This window comes from Delphinus delphis, chromosome 19, assembly GCF_949987515.2.
Source record: "Delphinus delphis chromosome 19, mDelDel1.2, whole genome shotgun sequence".
NCBI lineage: Eukaryota > Metazoa > Chordata > Mammalia > Artiodactyla > Delphinidae > Delphinus > Delphinus delphis.
In genome coordinates, this window is record NC_082701.1 from 16,047,546 (window position 1) to 16,066,447 (window position 18,902).

Sequence of the window (18,902 nt, forward strand, 5' to 3'; positions counted from 1 at the left end):
GCCCGCATGCAGCAGAAAGACCCAATGCAGCCAAAAATAAATAAATATATTTATTTAAAAAAAAAAAGAAAAAAGAGAGAGAAACAACTATACCAAAGCTTCTAGGCCTTTGGTTTTTATACTGTTTCCATGTTCCTTCTTCAGACATGATTATTTTCTTACTCCTCTGTCATGTCTCTTCCACATGAGCGCAATCTGGCTGTAACATGTGCAACTCCTCTGACAGCCTGGGTACTAGGTGACAGGACTGAGCAGGTGGCTGTCCTTCACATGTACCCGGCCCCCAGCCTGCATGCCCATACCTCTGATGGAAGGCTCGCATCAGGGGAACGAGTTCTTGCTAATCAAAATCCTGTGTTTTTGACTATGTGACTGTCACACAATGAAATATATACATACATAGAGAGACAAACATTTCTCTAAAACAACACTACTGCATTCTCATACAAACTATTCCATACTATTGTCAGGCCCACTGAAAATACTATACTGATCAATTCTCCCATTTTACGTTTTGTCTCCTTTGCCACTGAAGCACAAAATTATACTGTCTTCACACAAGAAGTTTCTCCATTCTTTTGATGTTGAACAACACAACAAAAAATTGTACATTTTTAAAAAGCTGTATTACCTCTTTTTTGAGGGAAAGCAGTAATAACTACAAGAAAGTATTCCAAAGCAGAGAGATGGTGGGCCATTGTGGTGGCAGTGGAGACGGTAAGAGATGGTCAGATTCTGGATATAAGTATATTTTCTGATGGATTAGATGTAGAATGTGAGGAAAAACAGGCATTAAGGATAAAGCCATGTGTATTAGTCCTCTATTACTCTGCAACAAATTACCCCCAAACTTACAGAACTGTGAGGTAATAAATGGGTGCTGTTTTAAGCTGAGGAAGGAAGGAAGGAAGGAAGGAAGGGAGGAAGGGAGGAAGGGAGGGAGGGAGGGAGGGAGGGAGGAATCGATTCAAATAATACACAATGATCCCTATCTAATTATATTATTTTTATCTCCTTTCCTTAAGACACCCACCATTCCATGGCCTTTCTTAATACAATCACATGTGGGTTAATACCAGAGATTAGAAATTTATTTGCTCAGAATCCAGAGCAAATAAAGAGGAAACAGATTATTACTGGAGAAAATGAACCAGTAAGAGGGAAAGAAATTTTGATCAATGGTGACGTCAGCTCTGAATGATGCCCCTAAAAATGGAGGAATAGGGCAATGGGGCTTTCTCTTGCTTTATACCATCCTTGGCAACAAACAGGTACTTGGTAGGGCAAAGAAACCAAGAAAAGCAACAACTTTTAAGCCAAGCTGCATTATAATTCGGCAAAAAAAAAAACGGGGGTCAAACATTTATATAATCAAATTCTTGTTCTTCAAGGAAGAAGAAAGAAGCAAGCTGAAAGGAGCAGACACGGAGCCAAATCTTCTTGGAAAAAGTAACTGTGCTAACACTCTGAAGAAGTGAGAGAAGGCAAGCATGTAGGTTGCCCAAGTACCACACAGGGGGAAATGACTGGTAAGCATGCCTGTCCCCACATTAAGATTTTATTAACTTGAATATTACTTTAAATAAGTGATGGCTGGAGTTTGGAGATTTTATTTTTAATTCTAATGGAATTTGATTCCATTATTACAATTCTTTTCTTTTCTTCTTTGTCAACCTAAGATTGTGTTTTCCTTCCCATGGTACACTCAGACTTTGACAGAGCAGTCTCTCAGCCCCCTTGAACCAAGCAGGACTGAGTACAAACACATACCTTTAGAAGTAACACAGAGTTAGAAATCATCATCTGTCTACCAAAATAATTACTCAAACTTCATCTTGGAGCTCCAGGAAAACAAGGATCTGCATAAACTTAGCCTTAGTACTCACTGAAACAAAAGTGAAGCAGAGGCCAGCTCCCCTCTGTGCCAGCTGCTCTGTGTCGAGCCGAGGTTTTGCCAGCATCACTGACATCAGGGTTGGCAGAGCAGACTGCTCCTCTGACACCTCCTTTGCAGCACTGCCATCTAAACCATAGAGGGGCTGTTCTACTCGCCGCTGGAAAACATTAAAGAAAACACACAAATTACATGAGAAAGAAAATCTGATACTGCCAAAACATGCAACAGATTAAAACACAGTTATCAGATATAAGAAGGATTTTTTAAAAAAACACCTCTGCAAACAAATATGGAAAGCATAATAACATTATCACTGGATTATGAACTATCTAAAAAGCTGAGTTAGTATCTTACTCAAATTCCATAAAATTACATTTTAATGGTTCTATATTTACATAACTCTGAATTTGCAGGTTACTTTGTAGAGTTCAACAAACAACTTCATAATACCCTCAATTCTACAAAGGAAATGCTATTTCTCTCCTCTAGATTAATAAAGATTAAGGCATTTGTCCCCTACTCTACAGGTAGAACTTATTTTCACTCTATTCTATTCTCACCCTACTATACCTATATGCAAAAATATAAAATAAATACAAACAAAAGAACAATCTACCACAATTATGTACAGTTTATTCCAGGAATGTAAGGATAGTTCATTATTCTCTCTACTGATGTAATTCATTAAATTAATGTTGGGGGTGGGGGTGGGCAGAGAATCAAAATTCTTTCCTTTAGACGCCAAACAAGATTTGCACATTGTTAGGCAATGCTTAAAATAAAACCACAGAAACTGGGAGTATCCATGTTTAACACAACAAAGAGTATTTTTTCAGAAATAAACATAAATATAATTAATGGTGCAATACTCCAGGCACTTTCATTAAAATTGGGAACTAGACAGGGGTTAACACATTAATATCATAATCATTCACCATTATCATAGAATTTTTAGCCAAAGTGATAAGGAAAACAATATGAGGTATAAATATTAGAAAATATTAAACATTAAAAAGTGTCACTTTTGGATGATATAACTATTCACAAAGGAAACCAAACAAATCAACTGAAAAAGAACAAGTAAGGGTTCAGTAAGATGTGGCCAAATGTAAAATAAATACACAAAAATCAGTAACTTCCCCGCATATCACAACTGACTATAATCTGAACAAGTAGTAACAGAAGAAAAACCAGATTCAAAATATCTGTAAAATACTTAAAAGGAAACTTAAGAAATATGCAGATTACACATTAAAAAAACCCCACAGCTTCACTAACAAATATAAAAGATGACCTAAATTAAATGGCAATACCATGCTCCTGAGTTAAAATTTTACACATGTCAAATTTCTCTAAAAGCCAATGCTTACTTAGGGCTTTTTGTGTATTTTTGCTTCTGTTTTTGTAAGAGAAGGTGTTGTGGTAGTATAGAGATCATCTAGCTTCTCTCTTGCTCTTTTGGGGGAATGTTTTATGGATTTTCACGAGTTAATTTTGAGGTCCACTTGGAAAAATAATCAAAATTAGCCACATAATTTTTGATAAAGGGTATCAGGGAACCTGACCAGCTATTAAAACTTACTGCAAAGCAACATTAACCAAAGGAGCATAACACTGGTACAGGAACAGACAGATTGATCAGTGGCACAGAAAATTCAGAAACGGACCCATATAAAATGGATGTATAATTTGTGATTATAGTGCATTTCTAATTAGTGGGAATTTCTTACAAAGATGATAGGATATGTGTGTTGATATTAGAAAAAAGGAAAAGTAGACTGCTTCCTTATAGCATACATAAAAATTATAAGAAAATATAAACAAATGCTTTTATGACTTTCTAGTGGTGAAGGACTTTTTAAACATGACAGTAAAAATACAAACCATATAGAAACATCTAAGAGTAAGACAAAACCAGTAAGTCATGAAGGAAAAACACTGATAAATTTGACTACTTCAAATTTTTTGACTTCTGAATGGTAAAAGTCAACATAAAGTTAAAAAATAAAGTACAAACAGGCAAAACATATCTACAATATAAATGACAATGAGTTAACAATCTTAATAAATAACGCGCTCCTACCCATCAGTAAGACAATACACTAATAAATAAATAGGCAAAGGAACTGAGTAAGCATTAAAAGAGAAATCCAAAAGGCCGTTAGTCATAGGAAAAGATGTTTAATATCACTGATGAAGAAATGCAAGTTAAAACAAGGTATTTTCTCACTGGCAAAGATTATAATGATAAAATTCAGTATTAGAAGGGTAGGCAGAAATTGAGACTCTCAAACTGCTGACAGCCTGCTAGCAATTATGTGGTGACATTTATTTTATTTTAAATTGACATATAGTTGATTTACAGTGCTGTGTTAGTTTCAGGTGTACAGCAAAATAATTCAGTTTTATATATATATATATAAAAAACAATATAAATATTCTTTCTCAGATTCCCTTTTAGGTTATTATGAAATATTGAGTACAGTTCCCTGTCCTATACAGTAGGTCTGTGTTGGTTATCTATTTTATATACAGTAGTGTGTTGTATGTTAATCCCAAATCCCTAATTTATCCACCCACCCTTTCCCCTTTTGTAACCATAAGTTTATTTTCTATGTCTGTGGGTCTATTTCTGTTTTGTAAATAAGTTCATTTGTAACATTTTTTTTTTAGATTCCACATATAAGCGATATTATATGATATTTGTCTTTCTCTGTCTGGCTTACTTCATTTAGTATGATAATCTCTAGGTCCATCCATGTTGCTGCAAATGGCAATATTTCATTCTTTTTATGGCTGAGTAATATTCCATTGTGTGTGTGTGTGTGTGTGAGTGTATACACACACACTACATCTTCTTTATCATTCATGTGATGACATTTTAAAGTGAGCACATTCTTTGATTTGGGAGCTATACTTTGGAAATTTATCCAAAGGAAAAACATGCATAAGTACAGATGTATATACAAGGACATTCATTACAGCATTACTTACAGAATACAAAATGTTCAAGGCTATTGATTAAAAAAATACAATGAAAATGAGGAAATCTACTAAATGAACATACACGTATACACATATATGCCCACTAAACTCTTTAATAATAGTTCTTGTGGAAAGGACTTTATATTTTACCACTTCTCAACTGTTGGACTTTCATAATCAGCATGTATCCCTTTATCAGGGAAATCTATTTAACACTTTCATTTTAGAAAACAAAAGTAAAAGAGACTAATCAAAATGATCCTGACAAAAAAATTATTTTTAAAAAAATCTGAGTAGAATCTACCGCCTTAAAAATAACACTCCTGCCCTAACCAATAAAATGGTTTAAATTCAGGCTCCAGAATACCTGTAATACTCATTCACAATATTCTCTCTACTTGGGAGACTGTATCATTGAAGCTGCAATATTAAAATAAACCATTCTGTTATACATTCAATAAATATGTGCCAAGGGCTGAAAGATCTTTAAATGTCTCTGGAATATAGCAGGCTGGGATGTTTGTACCAACCTCCCCTTAACTGTAAAGACAGGACAAAATATAAAAAAAAGATATTAAAAGCAATGAAAAGTTGATAAAATAGTAGGGGTCTGTCATGGTAAAACCTAAGGGAAACAAAGTCACATCTGCCCTCAGAGTACCTGCAGATCTTGAATTTCCATTTCTAGGGCACCATGTTGCCAACTGGATAGTCATAGGCCAAAGCCCACCCAGAGTAGGGGGTTCATTACAAAACCCTTCCCACTTTAGCTACACTTCCAAAGGGTTACAGTCTCAGGGAAAATGTAAGCCAGAAGAAACATTTCCCCTGCCCTCAGGGAGTTGCAATGAAGTTGCCTTGGCCATGCAGGTGGTGGAGGCTCCCCTGAGAAATGTTAACATAATTGGAATCAATAATGCCTGGGTGGTTGAAAGAAAGAAACAAAATAAGCAAACCAAACCGACAAAATGCAAGCCATGAATTCAGTAGTTTGTAGAGATGGGTAGAATCTCTAGGCACTTGAAAGAAGCAAATAAAAATTCTCCCTGGAGGAACATATCTTATTCTTGATCTCAAAGAAATTTCACAAATAATTTTTCAAGAACAATGAGCAGCACAAAGACACAAAACCAAAAGCATAAAAGAAATAAAGCCCTGAGCAACAACTAGGAAAAAGAACAGACAGCAGAAACAGGTTCAAAAAAACCTTCAGGGCTTCCCTTGTGGCGCAGTGGTTGAGAGTCCGCCTGCCGATGCAGGGGACACGAGTTCGTGCCCCGGTCCGGGAGGATCCCACGTGCCGCGGAGCGGCTGGGCCTGTGAGCCATGGCTGCTGGGCCTGCGCATCCGGAGCCTGTGCTCCGCAACGGGAGAGGGCACAGCAGTGAGAGGCCCGCGTACCGCAAAAAACAACAACAACAACAACAAAAAACCTTCAAATACAAGAATTAACAGACAGGTTATAAAACAACTATGTCTACTAGATTAAAAAAATAAAGACAAGTTTGAATATATCTGCAGGGAACATAAAATAACAAAAACTAAGAATTCAATGGGGCAAATTAGATACACCAAAACAGAGAATTTGGGAACTGAAAGGCAAGAACTATCCAGAATGGAGCATACAGAGACCAAAAGAAAAAGAAGTTAAGGGGCATGGTGATAAAGTGAGACAGTCTAACATACGGTTAATTGAAATTTTATAGGTGGAGGAAAAAGGAACAGGGCCAAGATAATATCTGAATACAATGGCAAATAATTATTCAGAAATGGTACAAGACACCAACCCACAAATACCAGAAGCCCAACAAATTACAAGAGAAAATAAAAGGATGCATCATAGTAAAACTGCAGAACACCACATATAAAAATGTTAAAAGCAGCTGGGGATGGGGGGAAGCAGAGCAGATACTTTCAAAAGAAATAACAAGTAAATGAAAACTGTTTTCTCAGTAGTAACAATGGGAACCAGAATATGGTAATTATATACTCAATTGTGTGAAAAGATAAAAAATGCCAATCTAGAAATATACAGAGCATAAACATCTTTCAAGAATAAGGGCAAAATAAAGTTATTTCAGCAAACAAAAACCTACAGAGTTAACCCCCAGCAGATAAACATTGTACTAAAAGAATACTAAAGGACCACTGAAGGCAGAAGGAAGTGACCCTAGAGTGGAAGGTGTAATATGTAAAACGGGAAGAAGTGCAAAGAGGTAAGTATATAGATAAATCTAAATGAACACTGACAGTGTAATAATGATGTTTTATGAAACTAAAAAAAAAAAGGCAAAATATAAACCTACACCACCACCACCAAAGCAGTAGCACATAAATGGAATCAAGGTTATCATATATTTAGGAGGAGGGCAAAGATACTATTAACATCAAACTTTGGCATATTAAAGATACCTGTGGTAACTTCTAAGAGAAACACCACATAGGACCTACATACTAGTGGAGGAGAAAAGTATGAAATAATTTTTTTTAATCCAAATGAAAACAAGGAATGAAAGAAAAAGTAACATAGAACAGGTAAGATAAACAGAAAATACATTAAAAGCTGGTATATTTAAAACCAATATAATGATTAGTTTATTAAATGTAAATAGGATAAATACTGAAGTTTAAAAAAGATTTTTTTTTTGGCTGTGCCACGCAGCTTGCAGGATCTTGGTTCCCCAACCAGCAATCAAACCCGGGCCCCAGCAGTAAAAGTGCCAAATCCTAACCACTGGACCACCAGGGAATTCCCTAAAAACGATTTTAGGCTGAATAAAGAAAAAAATTTCAACTATATGATATTTGTCAGATACGCTGATAACAAAATAATGAAAAGTTGATAGTATAAAAATGGAAGTATTTACACCATACAGTGGTTTGGATATACTAAATATCAGATATACTGCATTTAGAGCAAAAAGTATCAGAAGGAATGAAGAGAATCACTTAGTAATACATAAAGCAAAAATATATATACAGGAAGAAACAAACTACTCCCACAATCATGAGAGTCATAAATATACCTCTCTTAGTAATTGATAGAACAAACAGCCAAAAGTCAGAATACAGAAGATCTAAACACTGTGATTAAATGCCATGTTTAACAAAATTATCGTAATGACAAAACTAAACTATTTTGTTTAGGGATGCATATGTGGTCACACTATAAGGAAAAGCAAATGATAATCACAAAAATTAGAACAGTGGTTGTTTCTAGGGTATTGGGAGAGGGTTGTGATCAGGGAAGGTTTCCAGGGTGCTGGAAATATTTTACTTTCTGACCTAAGTGATGATTACATGGAGTTAACCTCATAATGATTTCCTGGAAACATTTTTTGTGAAGGGTCAGATAGAAATACGTTAGGCTTTTCAGGCAACACATCATCTCTGTGATATATATTCTTCTTTGTCTATACAACTCAAAAAATCTAAAAATCATTCTTAGCTTGCCAACTGTGGGCTGTAGTTTACCAACTCCTGCATAAAAGGCTCACGGTTTATGTATTTAACAAAAAATATAAAAGAATCATTTAGGGGGAAAAATGCTGAAGTAATTCTTTATCCATTCTTCCCTTTTGACAAATAGTCTTGAGCCCCCACTGTGTACCCAACACTGTTTTGGGTGTTACAGACTAAAAATTGAACAAGATATCTATTCCATGTGGGGGGGGGGACAGTTAAAATGATTACGTCTTTATGTAATAAACACTGTAAGAGATGGAAACAGCAGTAAATAAAACAAAATCCCTGCTCTCTTAGGATTAACATTCTGGTGGAAGAAGCTGGGCAATAGACTAAGTGTATAGTTAAAAATTAAGATATGTAAATTATTAAATAAAAATATTAAAATTATACCACACAATGACAATGAATGATCTACAACAACACACAGTATGGATGAATCTCACAAAAGTAATGTTGAACTAAAGAAGCCAGACACAAGAGTATATACTGTATGATTCCTTTTATACAAAGTACAAAAACAAAAAAACCCACCTGTACTGTGAGAAGTCAGGATAGTGGCTATCCCCAGTGGCAGGGAGGGGGCTAATGACTGGAAGGGAGCATAAGGGGGTTTCTGGAGGGCCTGGTATTTTGTTTCTTGTACTCAGTTTGTGAAACTTCATTAAGCTGTAGACTTACATGTATACACTTCTATATGTATAAGTATGAATCAATGAAAAAATTTACATACATATCAAAATTTAAATACATATGTCAGGTAGTAATAACTAAGAATTAAAGCAGGATTAGGGACAGAGTTACAAGGTGAGAGGGACTGATATTTAAAGAAGTTGGCCAGGAGAGACCTCTCTGATAAGGTCATTTTTGAGCAACAGCCTGATGAAGAGAGTGCTAATCATGCTATTCCTGGAAGAGGGAATAGCAGGTACAAAGGCCGTGAAGCAAAAGAGTGCTTCACAGTGTTCAAGGAACTTCAAGGAGGCCAGCATGGCTGGAGTGGTATGAGGGTGAGAGGGGAGCAGATGGAGTCAGGCGGATGGGGGGAGCAAAAATCATGTAGGAGCTTCTAGGCCATGTAAGCCCAGAACAGTCTGGACTGTTTTGAGCAGGATCTGTCTTAATTTTTTCACAGAATCATTCTGGCTACTATACCGAAAATAGGTGAGACACAGGCAGAAGCACGGAGACCACTTTGGAGATTTAATGCAGAGAACCAAAAGAATAGAAAAAGAGGTTGGGATTTGGGTATTTTTTAAAAGAAAACAGGATTTATTGACAGGTTAGATATGGGGCATGAAGTTATGATCTGAAAAACTGGACAGAGTAAACTGTCATTTACCAGGACAGGGTAGACTGCAGGATGAGCAGTTTGTTGTGTTGTTTTGCTAGTGAGCAAGAGTTCCTCTGTGGACGTTTTAAAGCTGCCCATTTAGTTATGTAAGTGGAAATGTCACGTAGAGTTGTATACGTAATTTTCAGGGAAACCAGTGCCCAAGTAAAGGGCTGGCAAGTTCTTTCATCCTAAAAGGCAGATATGGATAATGATACAAGTAACTTGGTAGATTTGGCACAGGTGCATGTGAAAGTTCTCTTCTGGTTGCTTCTACTTTCTCAGGAAGATAAAAAAGTAAAGCCATCAGTTGAAATAGTAGAGGAGGAAGTGTTGCTGGAGGCTTGCAGGAAATGACAAAAATATGAAATATTCATCTAGGAAAGGGAACTAACTATGGAAATATAATAGGACTGGCAGCAACTAGGGGGTTCATGAGATTGGTGGTCATGAACTTAAAGTGAGATCAGTCAGCATGGGTATATGTGTTTTCCTCTAACCATGCTGAGCTGCTTAGACAAGGAAAAGGTGGAAAATTAGATAACCAGGGCTGAGTTTTTTCAGGCAAATATGATAGAGAGAGAGTGGGGAAAGGGAATTGAAGGGTATACACAAATCAGTAATTATAACAATGAAACACAGAATCTAAGTTAGAAGGATAAAGAGCTTCTCAGTGCAATGGAAAAAGGAAATTAAGGCTTGGTTCCTATTTTAACACCCAAGATATACTTAGATTTGCATAATAATGATGAGGCCCCCACCACCATTCACAGAGGTGGCAGAAATGTCTACAGATCATTGAATCATCTCTTTTGTTGTCAGGTAAGACCTGACTTAAATGGACACATGATAGATGGGTGGTACACTACTAAAAACCAAATGAAAAATAAATATTTTTCAGGGAGAGAAGAGTAATAGACAACAAAATTCTACAAATCATATTCGTCCCAAATAGATAATTCTGCAATCTCATTTAACATTTTAAAACTTTAACTGGTTTAAAACTTAATAAAAATATAGATATAGGCCTCCTCGAAAGTTATCTAACAAACCTCAACCTAACCAAACAGATCTACACATCAAACATTTCTAAAATTTTTAAATATAACAAGGATGACAAAATAATAGCAGAAATTTCAAGTTGAATACATTTTCCTAAGTGCTTTAATAATTATAATCACCCTAATGAATGCATGCTTTCATGAGAGAGAAGAGGGGAAGGATATTTTAAAATACTTCAACAATACAGAAGACTAAATCATTTAGGAAAAAAGTAGTATTAATCAACTCTGCTAAGGCAGAGAAGAGCAACTTTCCTAAACAGAGACCTAGGATGAAAACTCCTGATCTCCCTTTTCCCTTGGATCCCACAGCAATACCTGAAGCATCAGTAGGCATAATACACTCTTAAGTACAGAGTTCTTACTGGTATCAACAAATTATCCAAAGGCACTTGAGCAAATTAACACAAAACCCTACATTAGCTAGCTCAGGGATTCTCAACCTTGGCACTAGTGTCATTTTGGACTGGATCTTCGTGGTGGCGCCTGTCCTGTGCACTGTAAGATGTTTAACAGCATCCCTGGCCTCTGCCCAGTAAATGCCTATGGCATCCTTCCACTCACCCTCTATTTCTGACCAATAATTACTCCAACACTGTCAAATGTCCCCTGAGGGGACAAACTACCTCCGGTTGAGAACCACTAACTTGGCTGTAATGTTTTTAAGAGTTTCAGATCTCACTTATAGGCAGAAAACAAACCTATCCCAAATTTGTGTAGCTTTAGCTTCTCTAGTAAGCCTTAAAAATAATTCAAATGCCAGGAGCTGACCAAATTTTTTTTTAAGGAATTTAGTTATAGGAACATTTAAGTCTGGCAAGGATAAAAATCTAATGTTTGGATTGGAAATCAGTTCCTTGACAGAACAATGAGCTGCAGGCCTAGAAGTAATTTATTATACTGGGAGAAAAGGGTCAGCTCTTATAAAATGTAAATTTACTGATACAGATTTGAATCTAAGTTAAGTGATTCACAGGTAATGCTATGAACGTTTCTCCTTAATGCCTCATTCCCCTTGGGTAATTAACGGAAGAGAAACTTTTGCTCGAGTGTTCCTGGGCTTCTTGTCTCCTACAACAGGTGTCAAATTTCTCCAGGTGAATGCTTACCGGTAAGGGATTGGATAAGGAATGTTGCGGTGAGGATCGTGCAACTGGTGGAACACTTCTGCCAGGGCTGGTTCCTGGCCCGCTTCCCCCAGCAAACTGGCCAACAGGGAAAAATGGATATGAATAATTCACAACAGTACTAGGCTTCAGATAAGGAGAGTAAAAGATTAATACACAAACAGGTCTTAATTATATACGGCCCCTTTAAGTCAATATATCTTATTCTAGAGAGAAAATGCCATATAAGTCAAATTCTGCTATCTTTTCAACGAGATTTTAAGGAGGAGCTCCAGCAGAAATGTACCAAGATATAAAGAAAACATGGCTAGAAAGCTGAAGGTACACATGGTTTTGAAAGGACATAAGAGAAGAATGTTTTCCCTTCTTGTCTCAAAATACACGAAGCAGGAATATAGTGGTACAGTGGATGTTAGTGTCTTCTTCAGTAACCACTAAGGATGGGTCAGTGAGCTTACTACAGGTTCCTATGGACTAAAGGGAAGAGGACAAAACAAGAGTCCAAGTCATTTCACTTCAATCTTTGTAAGACACGAAACCTAGTCTGGCCAAGAGAAAAATCACCTCATTTGTGAATTTTTATATCATCACAGAAAAGACACATCATAAACAAATTTAAATTTAGGAAGTCAGCAGCCGTTTCCTCTTATAGAGATGGGGCAGCGTAGCGTTGATGAAGATGGGGAGGAAGGGGAGGAGAGCACAGTAAAGGCAATATATTCCTCTCTAAAGCCTTAAATGAACAAAAGGATTTAGGTTTTTAAAAAAATCACTATAGATTTCTTTTTCCAAAAACTTAACTTACCTCAAAGTAATCACTAATTTTATGTCCCCTAGGAGTGCCTTTCCCTGAAAATAAAACCAAAGTAAGTATAGTTTTTCCAGTAACACAAGTAAACCATCATTCGCTAAAGTGTACTATGTATTCAATAACTGCCTATGTTGTTATCAATTCAAATGTCAAGCTTACTTTTAACAAATGAGCCAAAATACCTGTATCATAAGAACAGAAGACAGTTTCCTCCACAAAATTAAAGACTGAAATAAGCAGTGAAAGACTTTTTCACAGCTCGCTTTAAGATTCACTAATCTTTCTTTTACAAGTACACTAACAAAACTCATGCCACAACTGTGCATCAAAATAAAACTAAACTATAAACTACACCCCCAACTAAGAGGACAAAAAATGCAAAACAAATTCATCAGAACAAAAGGGTTTATTCTATTTCACAAAAAACTTTATGTGACCTTGTCACTTTGGGAAAATTTTCTCCCAAAAAAGTAAAAAATGATTTGCAGATTAAAAGAATATGGAAAAAAAAAAAAGACTAGGGTGTCCATTTCTTGGAAGCTCTGCCATTTCTTTTATTCTTCCTTTAATTATTTACAGAAATTTGGCATTACCACCATCATATTTACAGATTTATTCCACTGGGCACCAATGTACAACTAAATAATTGACATGGAAGAAGGGCAGGTAAAAGGACAGCCTTGTGACTGAAACCATTTCTGCTTACCTATTATTAGCAAATCACTGATCTAGTGCAAGACATAGTTAAAACTCCAATGTAACCTCTTTTCTGTACAATAAATACTTAGTCTGAAGACAAACCCATGGCGAGAAGATGGTTAACTTACAACAGGGAAAACCAGAGTCCCCAAAGAACTGACACTGTTTCGTCAAGTGTGTATCAAATGGCAAGTCTATAATAAACAACCTGATATTCCCTTAAGGAATACAAATCTTCATTGTTAGGAATCCCTGTGCACAAACTAATTACTTAGTGTGAGCTGGAAATTTTCCAAGTACATAAGAATCTAGTATTTTTACCAGTGTGAAAGTATTACTACCTTGGCTAGTTTCATATGGTTCAGCTTTTCTTTTCCGGTTTCGCTGGTCATTCTGTTTTTTCTCAGGAGTCTGTTAAATACCATATACATCACAATTAGCATTTTGTTAAATTTTTCACATTATGAAAATTAGAGAGTATGTACAAAATATCAAATTTATAAGGATATTTAACTGGCTCAGACAAGTCCTAAATGAGTGTCCAACTCTTAGAGCAGGGTCATGGAAAGAGTACAGGATCTGGAACCAAGCCACCTATACGATTTTTAGCAAACTGCTCAAAGTATCAGAGCTTCAATTTTACAAAGCACAAATGTAGTACAAGCATCTAGCATATAGTAGGCTCTCAGACAGCAGCTGTTACAATATTTCTACTTTTTTTTTTTTTTTTTTTGGCCATGCCACTCGGCTTGCGGGATCTTATTTCCCCAACCAGGGATTGAACCCGGGCCTGGCACTGAAAGCGCCGAGTCCTAACCACTGGACCACGAGGGAATTTCCACAATATTTCTACTTTAAAAGAGCTTAAATCTAATCCTTTTTTCCAATAAGGAAAGATATGCATAATCAACTGACTAATTTATTGAAAGTTTTATCTAAGTGCAAAGTAAGCGGTTACCTATCTATGCAGCTAGGTTGTGTGCCTTAAAAAAAAAAACTTCAAATTTTCTTACTAAAGTCTGTCGGGCCACACTAACCCAACTCTGTTGAAGTACTAAAAAGTGCTAAAATTCAATGGCACCTAGGCTAATTCAGCTACAACTGCAAATCTCTACCCTTTATTGATGGTTATTATTATCGTAATAAAAACCCATCAAGGCCACATCACAACTGTACAACGAGCAAACAACTCAAAGGGGAGTCATTCACCCAGACCCTAACAGGACACCAGAGTTTGCAGTGCTATGGTTTAACCCAGACCCAAAGTGTGGGAATATGAGAAGTCTTGCAATGGATGTGGCTTCTTACCTCTACTTCTTTATCACTCAAGGACCCCACGCTGCACAAGCTCTGGTTGGAAGACTCACTATTGAGTGGCCCCTGAAAAGAAAGAAAAAAGAAAAGGAATCAAAATTAACTAATTTAAGGATGACAGCAAAAATGAGGGAGAAGCCATTTGATTTTGATATCTAAGTCAGGTCAAAGAAGCCAAGAGTTAACTGCAACACCTCTGAGCCAACTTGAAAAGAACTCAATCAACCATATAGTACAGTAGGGTCCTCATGTTAAAATTCTCTAGCTAATATTATTTTCATTTCCTTTATAAACTCTTAACTCGTGCAAATTTTCCCTTCTAGAGTACTTTCACATGTAGCAAGTTCATTCTTTAAGGAAAATAAGCTGGGGAAAATCAATTCTCTTGGCCTCTCGTATCACACAGGCAATATCTGAAAGTTGAGGTGTTAAGGGGTATGTCAAGGGTTCCTCATGAGGAGGCAGTCAGAGACCATAATGAAGGAAACACTTTTCCGAATCATGCTTTAAAACAGGCATGACTGCTAGCTCAAAAAAGTTACAAGAGATTGACTTCTAGCCTAATGGCGTGAGGATCTCTGCTAGCTCACTCCTCAGGGAAACTGATGCAAATTATTTTTAAAAACCACCATTCAAAGCCTCTGACAATGGTCCCTAAGGGCAAACAGCAAATGAAGAAACAACCATTCAGTAAAATCTATGAAAATTCAGCCTGAAAGGTGAAAGTCTGTGGTATTAGAACCAAGACCACTCTCCCCACCCCACCCCCGCCCCCCCATCTCAGCAAGGCTCCAGACTGCTGCAGCCAAGAGCACAAGGTCCCCCCTTCCCCCAGCTCTCAGTCCAAGGGCTTTGTTCCTGGGAGGAGCAGGACTTCGGACTTCTCAACCCATCCCCAGCCCCCATTACTGAGGCTAAGTCCCAGGCAAGTACATCAAAGACAGGAGGCTCCCTTCTGCCCAACACCGACTTGTGGAACAGAGGCTCTGCCTTAGGCATGGTCAACTGAGAATACTGGGACCCCAACAGCCCTCTCGCTCAGCTCGTGAGACAGTGGTTCAACACCAGGAGAGACAAGCTGCTGTGGTGCCACATCTCCACATTCTACCTCCTGGCACTCAGTTCCTACAGCCTGAATGTCACTCACAGAAAAGTATTACTCACTGTCCCCACCCCCAGCTCCAGAACCCTGGCTTGGATATTTTGCCAGGGGGAAAAAGCTGGAACATGTAGTACCAAATCTTTTCCCAAAGGACCTGACTTCATTCCCAACAGTGTGGACAAGTTTAAATCTAAGGGAGGTTTTGGTAAAAGGCAAGCGGAAAGAGATTCGTGTAATGAAGATACAGTCTAGACTGTAGGTCAGCTACTTTGCAGGAGAGAATCAAGGAATAAGACACCAGGGAGGAGACCTCCCTGGGGTCAGAGCAAATAGCAAACATTGACCTCAGGAACTTTTCCTTCCAAGGAGCCCCAATTTGATTGGATTAGTTTGTAGTTTGTAGGGGAATGTATGCCTCAGGGCACTGTTGAAAACAAGAGAGCAATCTGGACAACTAGTGTAGTTTAACAGCTGGGTTGGTCAGGAAAAGAGTCCTCCTGAGTACCAGTCACCACAGGGCACCTGCAGGCTTGCCTAGAGCCAAGCCTCCCTGAGGAGTACCAAGAGGCTTAGCTCTGGGGGGATGGGTGGTAGAACAGACTTCACTAAAATAATCCAGCCAGTCACTAAACAAATAAACAAGCAACAATATCAAGGCCCCAAAGAACAGGATGAGAAATCAGTACCCAGAGGTGCTACAACGTATCATCTAAAATGACCAATTTCCAACAAAAAATCATGAGGCATGCAAAGAAACAAACAAGTACGACCCATATACCAGGAAAAGAAAAAAAAAGCAGGCAAAAGAAACTGCTGGTGAGAATGACCAGATGCTGGATTTAACAGAAAAATATTTCAAAATAGCCATCCTAAATATGTTCATGGAACCAAAGGAAACAGTAACTAAAGAAGTAGAGGAAAAGGGACTTCCCTGGTGGCGCAGTGGTTAAGAATCCACCTGCCAACGCAGGAGACACGGGTTCAAGCCCTGGTCCAGGAAGATCCCACATGCCGCAGAGCAACTAAGCCCGTGCGCCACAACTACTGAGCCTGTGCTCTAGAGCCCGCGGGCCACAACTACTGAGCCTGCGTGCCACAACTACTGAAGCCCGCACGCCTAGAGCCCGTGCTCTGCAACAAGAGAATCCACTGCAATGAGAAGCCCATGCACCGCAACGAAGAGTAGCCCCCACTCACCACACTAAAGAAAGCCCGTGCAACGATGAAGATCCAATGCAACCAAAAAGTTCCCTTAAAAAAAAAAATAGGGGTAAATCTTCATGACCTCAAACTGGGCAAAGAATTCTTAGATATGACACTAAAAGTGCCAACAACAAAAGTAAAAGATAAACTGGACTTTTTCAAAATTAAAAACGTTTATGGTTGAAAAGACACTATCACCGAAGAAAACCCACGAAAGAAGATATTTGCAAATCACACATCTGATAAGGTACTTGTATGCTGTATAAAGAACTCTTACAATTCAGAAATAAACACAGATAACCCAATTTAAACTGGGCAAAAGGTCTAAACAGACATTTCTCCAAAGATGAGATACAAATGGCCAATAAGCACATGAATAGAAGCTCAACATCATTAGCCAATGGGGAAACACAAATCAAAACCAAAATGGGGTACCACTTCACACTTACTAGGATGGCTAGATTCAAAAAAGACAACAAGAAGTGCTGGCAAGAATGTGGAGAAACTGGAACCCTCACACCTCACACACTGCTGGTAGGAATGTAAAATAGTGCAGGTGCTTTCAAAAACTGTCGGGCAGTTCCTCAAACAATTAAACACAGAGTTACATATGACCCGGAATGCTACTCCTAGGTACATACTGAAAAGAAATAAAAACATGTACACACACAAACCTGGACACAAATCTTTACAGCAGCATTACTCACAAAAGCCAAAAGGTGGAAACAATCCAGATATCCATCAACTAATAAATGGATACACAAAATATGGTATATTCATACAATGGAATATTACTTGACCATAAAAAGGAATCAAGCAATGATATATGCTACAATATAAACAAACCTTGAAAACATTTTGCTGAGTAAAAGAAGCCAGTCACAACAGACCACATATCAAATGACTACTCATGTGAAAATCCAGAATAGGGAAATCTAAGACAAACAGAATATAAACAGTAGTTGCTTAGGGGAGGAGTTGGAGAACATGGGGGTGATAGCTAAAGGGTATGGGGTTTCTTTTTGAGGGGATAAAAATATTCTAAAACTGTGTTGATGGTTGTACGTATCTGTGAATATACTAAAAACCAATGAATTGTGTAATTTAAATGGGTGAATTGTATGGAATATGAATTATATCTCAATAAGGTTGTTAAAAAAACAACAATTATTAGGCTTAGCATCAGAAATAATTTACATTCCTTTAAGGGTGTATTAAGTTTTCTTTTCACTGTGTCCTTAAAGCACTATTTTTAAACTGTAATCAACACAATATACCAGAAGGCTTCACAGATACTTGTGAAATTGCAAATAAAAAAAATAAAGTGAAACTAGGGATAAGAAATAAAATCAAATCATGTATTCCCAGTGACATAAATCAACAAAGGACTTATTCCTTTAAAGATATAATAAGAGTTCCATGATGTTTTAATTGAAAAAAAAAAAGAGCTTTATTCACGTAAGAATTCTAGAATAATTTAAATTGAATCTTTCTATGCCTAAATTCTTAAAATATTCCGTTTGTGAATTATCTTTATTGTAACCATTATGAAGTATTTCCCTTCCCCTTGGATAATAATAAAACCGTACACTATATTTTTTTTATTTATTTTTTATTTTTTTGTGTGTGGTATGCGGGCCTCTCACTGTTGTGGCCTCCCCCACCGCGGAGCACAGGCTCCGGACGCGCAGGCTCAGCGGCCATGGCTCACGGGCCCAGCCGCTCCGCGGCATGTGGGATCTTCCCGGACCGGGGCACGAACCCGTGTCCCCTGAATCGGCAGGCGGACTCTCAACCACTGCGCCACCAGGGAAGCCCCATACACTATATTTTAACTATCCACTTTACCCACCAACTATCCCTCATTTTCTTTTTTATAAATTATTTATTTTTGGCTGCGTTGGG

General features: G+C 37.5%; 1 protein-coding gene across 4 annotated transcripts in view; it reads right to left on the reverse strand.

Moving 5' to 3' along the window:
- The window catches only part of TLK2 (tousled like kinase 2), a 103,118-nt gene that overhangs the window by 53,264 nt on the left and 30,952 nt on the right, over window positions 1-18,902 (reverse strand). For 3 of the 4 annotated variants that reach the window (XM_059996621.1, XM_059996620.1, XM_059996618.1), the window contains exons 3-7: window positions 14,687-14,758; window positions 13,720-13,789; window positions 12,674-12,717; window positions 11,851-11,946; window positions 1,887-2,054 (exon numbers count right to left, since the gene is read on the reverse strand). In XM_059996621.1, coding sequence (XP_059852604.1) covers window positions 1,887-2,054; window positions 11,851-11,946; window positions 12,674-12,717; window positions 13,720-13,789; window positions 14,687-14,758 — 450 coding nt within the window. The remainder of the gene's footprint in view (window positions 1-1,886; window positions 2,055-11,850; window positions 11,947-12,673; window positions 12,718-13,719; window positions 13,790-14,686; window positions 14,759-18,902) is intronic. The other variant, XM_059996619.1, reaches the window with a different exon arrangement.